The sequence below is a fragment of the Ceratina calcarata genome, unplaced genomic scaffold (assembly GCF_001652005.2).
Source record: "Ceratina calcarata isolate Rehan_Ccalc_2016 unplaced genomic scaffold, ASM165200v1 scaffold121, whole genome shotgun sequence".
NCBI lineage: Eukaryota > Metazoa > Arthropoda > Insecta > Hymenoptera > Apidae > Ceratina > Ceratina calcarata.
In genome coordinates, this window is record NW_017133085.1 from 2,575 (window position 1) to 7,758 (window position 5,184).

Consider the following 5,184-nt stretch of genomic DNA (forward strand, 5'->3'; position numbering starts at 1 on the left):
GCTTTTTAATAGTAATAGGAATCTATAATAACAAATTCAACATGCTAGCATTGTTTAAGAATATAGCCTACACATCCTTAAATACATACCTCTTAAACTTCATCTATTTTACGGAATATTTCAATTGCGTCAAAACATTAAAAAAAGTATTATAAATCGTTCTTCATTCCATAATATCAAAGCCATATTATTCTTTAATCACATTTGATTTTCATGACTGTCTTTCAAGAAGCATTCTTGCCAGCGAGAATGTACGTGAATCCTGCTTGAGATTCTTATCCTGGCCAAGGAAACTCGGTGGCAATAACTGAAACGCGACGCGGTAATTTGATAAATCATGGAGTGACAGAAATAAACGCGGACGCGTACGAGCCAACCTCGTGCCGAATTTTTCTCCCCGGATCGGCGTAAATTCGATCCTGTTTACCCGCGGTCGCGTACTACGTCGAACAGACGGATATATCAGCGTAAAGACATTCAATCCCTTTACGATTGATTCTCGATTTCTCGTGTTTCAATCTCGGTCACCGGCAAACCGAACGCGATCACCGAGATCCCCATACACAATATATTAGCATCGCCAGGTATCGCGCGAGCACCGCGCGGAAACCACCGGCAGTCTTACAATTATACGTACTATATAACTGTTTACTGATAGCAAATAAGAAGAGTGCCCTTTCTTTGTTTTTCACGGTTCGGTCGATGATGAACATCGAGGGTAAGATCGCGATCGTCACCGGAGGGGCGAACGGAATTGGTTTTTGCACCGCTCGGAAACTCTTGCGAAATGGAGCAAAGGTAATTTTCGTCAAAAATAAGGGGAAAGAAGGATATCAACAATGGTACTAGCGATTTTAAGAACATTAAGCAAAATCCTCGTACTGGAAACGAGGAAAATAAACGGAAACGAGGAATATTTACACATCTATTTCAGGCGGTGGCTCTTTTGGATTTGAGTGATTCAGGCGGTGAGAGCGCAGCTGCAGATTTGAATAATGAATTCGGAAAGGAGCGTGCAATTTTTATCCCCTGCGACGTAGCGAAAAGCGAACAGCTTAAAGGTAAGTATCTATAAACAAAATTTATGATCTTGGTATTCCTAACGAAGTTGGACAGTGTTCTGACGATTACGTGACGTATTGTTTACGTGCAACTATTAAAAAGTAATCTTTACCTTCACAAATAACTCTTTATCCTTATTTGTACTGGATTAGTAGTAGCTTAAAGATGTCAGGAGGAAAAATAGTATTTATTCTACTTATCAAAATATCACATTTCCAAGAATAGCGTAGTAAAGTAATCATAGCATAATGTGACAAGAAAAATCTTGTATCAACTGTTTATACTTTATCGCGCGTCAATATAACGCCAACACGTTGATCTTAATACAAGTAATGCACGCACACAGAGTCGTTCAAAAAAGTTATCGACACGTACGAGAGTTTAGATATTCTGGTAAACATTGCCGGCATCATGGACGACGCGGATTGGGAGATTATGGTCGATGTTAATTACGTAAGTTAATTATTAGTGACTTTATCCTATCTCCAAATACTGCGAAATAATTTTATTCCTAATATAACTCTAATCAAAAATGCTGTTCATTTTCTTTTTCATTATGCTCATGTTTTTTCTTTTATATATTCAGAAAGATTAACTGGAGTTTGATGCTCAAAACGTCTTTTTTCGTTTTGGTAGAAAGGCATCGTTCATGGAACGATTTTGGGATTGCATACTATGGGAAAGTACAAGGGCGGTACCGGTGGTACCATCGTCAACATGTCCTCCGTGGCTGGCCTCGAAGGCATCCCCATAGCACCGATTTATGGCGGGACGCAGTACGCTATCGTGGGATTCACTCAATCATTGAAGGTAAAATGAATCCGACAATAATTATTCTACCACTGGAGAAGAAAAATATCGGAAAATTTGTGGAGGAAACAAACACTGATACGTTTGTTTTCCTTCATTGTTCCAATCGGTATAATTAATATGAGTCTGTCCTATGCAGACGCCGATGTAAATTATTACATTTGCATATCTACAAAACAAATGTAAATGAACGCAAGGTACATACATGTAGCGTTAAGATTCCTCGCTTGTGAATGGAAAATATTGTGTTCATTATGTCGCCTTGTCACGTTTGTCATTTTAACGAAACAAATTGTTTTATGCACGGAAAAGCATTATTACGAGAAAACCGGTATCCGCATGTTGACGATTTGTCCTGGTTTGACGACCACGGCCATGGCCGCCAGATTTATGTCCACCAAAGAGCACGCCATGGATCTTCTCGACGAGGAAACTGCAGCAAATGCAATGCAGAACATGCAAAAACAGCCGTAAGAAGCATTCATTTATGAAATTAGTAAATTACGGATTTCAAAACACTATTTCGCCTAAATGCATTCGCAAATTGATTTAAGAGAATCGACAATTTATTTTATAGACAGTTGAGAATATCAATCATTATAATTCTGTATTACGTAAATCCAACTTGTCACAGTTGTTGATACTTGATATCTGTAAAAGTTCAAAAGATTTTGAAGCATGGTTCAACATTTTAAAAATAGCTTTAATTTAGCCTTTTTTCATTTTTCAATTTTGATTAATGTGTTGATAACAGGCCGGAGATCGTAGCAAGTGCTATCATCGAGCTTATCGAGAAGGGACAGAATGGGGCAATTCTCGTCATCGAGAATAATCAACCCCCTTTTGCGATCGAGATACCTAGTTACACTACCCTCAAGGTTCCTATATAAGCGTTACATAAAACCAGAGAGGAACTTTGGTTTTTGACGATACTATCCACTAACTGCTAATTCAATTCAACTACTAATACTAAATTATGTAATAAATACTAATAACACATACTGGTAACTTGTTTATTCATTTAATGTCCAAGAGACATATATACGAGAAATATTCAAAGTATTGATACGCTTACACAAGTTTTCAATTTCAAGTTACCAACTAAACTTTCAGTGTTTCCTTAGATTAATCCACGTATATAAGAAATGTTCAACAACTATTAATATATAATTATATTAAAAAAAAAAATATGTAATATTCTATTAAACAGCAGTATAATGTTCAATGTAATGTAAAATTAATTTTATTTATGAAAAAGGCAAAAAGTATAAGGACAAATATAATAAATTGTTTGCAATTAATTTGTATCCACCGTGATGTTATTTACCTTTATCGAATTGTACACGTACGTAGGCATGTACACGTGGCGAACTTTTATCGCGAAATTAATTTTTACAGCTGGTTTAAAAACTAAAACAGCTTATCACGTCTATTTGAATGTGTGGGTATGCTCGCGCATGTCTGTGTATGAATCACGGTATTCAACACCCGTCAAACACAGATACCGAGGTCCCTTAATATTGGCCCGACGACAAGGAGAGATTTACTTCTTCGTTACAAACGCCGCTGTACGCATCGTCCGCTTTAAAATCCAAGCCGTACTCTACAAGAAGCTTGGTAAGTGTTTCAATGTATTCCTGTATTCATGTTTCGCTCTATATTCCCAATTTTCTTTTCTAATAACATAATTTCTAATAGCATAATAACATCTCTTTTTTAATAACAATTTCCATTTGGCCTCAATTTAATTTGACAAATAACACTTGAGCATTCCATGTTCTTCATCTCGTTTTTTTTCTTTATTTTCAATTGAATTTAAATTTAGATCATGAACAATATTAAGAACAAGACTGCTTTGATCACCGGAGGAGCCAGCGGGCTCGGTTTCGATTATGCTCAGAAACTGTTGCAAAATGGAGCGAAGGTAAATTTATATTTGCAATATTATGGATATCGTGATTATAGTTTCAGAAATGTTGACATTATTTAATCTGTTAGGCTGTCGCTATTCTTGATTTGGCCAGTTCCCCTGGACAAACGACGGCAGCGAATTTGGAAAAAGAATTCGGCAAGGGAAAAGCAATATTCTGTCCCTGCGACGTCAGCAACGTACAACAATTGACGGGCACGTCACTTTTGTTTATAGCGAATAAACAGTCAATGTGAATTGGAAGAAATAAAACATAGTTTGATTTTATTTTTTCTCAATTTTATAGAAGCATTCAAGAAGGTCTGGAACGCGTTGAACGGTCTGGACATTGTTATTAACAATGCTGGTATATGTAACGACACCAAGTGGCAGCAAACTGTTAATATCAACGTTGTAAGTATATTTGCAATATAATAAACGCAAAAAGTCATCCATTTTAATCCTTATATTCTCATTTATATAAGAAGGATATAATACAAGACTTTAGCAAATTGATCTCAATTTTAAACTCTCATTATATAACGATAATACATGTAATAATATCAATGATACGTTTGCTCAAGAAGTGATGTCCTCGCACCTTGACACCAAACAAACGAGTAAGACACATCTTAATGCCTCTACAAAAACAGCATTTAAAAAAAGTCAAGTACATTAAAATTGTTAATTATAGGTAACGATATTTGCAACATGAGAATGACTCAACTATTCATATCTCATTTATTGTGAAATTAAATATTACGTAAACGAATCGAACGAAATGATCAATCAATTAATTATTTGAATTTTAGACTGGTCTAATCCAGGGCTCGTTGCTCGCCATGGAACTCATGGGCAAACACAAAGGCGGCAAAGGTGGAACTATTGTGAACATTTCGTCGATCGTCGGTTTCCAACTCTTCCCGATTATCCCGGTGTACTGTTCCAGTAAATGGGACGTTATGGCATTCAGTCGATGTCTACAGGTAAACATACTACCGACGAAGTGCAATTAATCCCAAAGATTGATTTATTGATTTTTCTTTTTGGAAATATTGTCATGACATTGTACTTGTCACTTTAGACTCACTACGATAACACCGGAGTTCGCGTTCTTGTCATGTGCCCAGGTGTCACGACGACCAACTTGCTTACAGAACTCGAAAACACTGTTTTTAACTTTGTTAAGCCTGAGGATGTTCAACAGACGCTCCGCAGTCTGCCAACACAGCCGTAAGAATGAATTTAATCAATATGATAAATTTCATTTCGTGGACATGCTGCTGATGTAATAGAATCGGTTTCTAACGAACCAGAGAACAATCTAAAAATTTTGCTTAAAGTACGAGGAGAAGATGAATAGAAAACTGAGCCATCAAATCCTCAAACTCTCTGAGATAAAC

General features: G+C 36.4%; 2 protein-coding genes across 2 annotated transcripts; both read left to right on the plus strand.

The window, feature by feature from the left end:
- The first annotated feature begins 520 nt into the window (after window positions 1-520).
- Window positions 521-3,097, plus strand: LOC108626365 (15-hydroxyprostaglandin dehydrogenase [NAD(+)]-like). Its single transcript, XM_018026995.2, has 6 exons — window positions 521-798; window positions 935-1,061; window positions 1,409-1,515; window positions 1,699-1,872; window positions 2,185-2,342; window positions 2,627-3,097. Exons 1-6 carry the CDS (start codon window positions 703-705, stop codon window positions 2,760-2,762), a joined length of 798 nt encoding a protein of 265 aa, XP_017882484.1. The 5' UTR covers window positions 521-702; the 3' UTR covers window positions 2,763-3,097.
- Window positions 3,098-3,396: 299 nt separating this feature from the next.
- LOC108626372 (15-hydroxyprostaglandin dehydrogenase [NAD(+)]-like) lies at window positions 3,397-5,170 on the plus strand. The gene is made up of 6 exons (XM_018027008.2): window positions 3,397-3,489; window positions 3,698-3,796; window positions 3,871-3,997; window positions 4,089-4,195; window positions 4,594-4,767; window positions 4,866-5,170. The coding sequence occupies exons 2-6, from the start codon at window positions 3,701-3,703 to the stop codon at window positions 5,016-5,018; spliced, it is 657 nt and encodes a 218-aa protein (XP_017882497.1). The 5' UTR covers window positions 3,397-3,489; window positions 3,698-3,700; the 3' UTR covers window positions 5,019-5,170.
- Window positions 5,171-5,184: the final 14 nt, after the last annotated feature.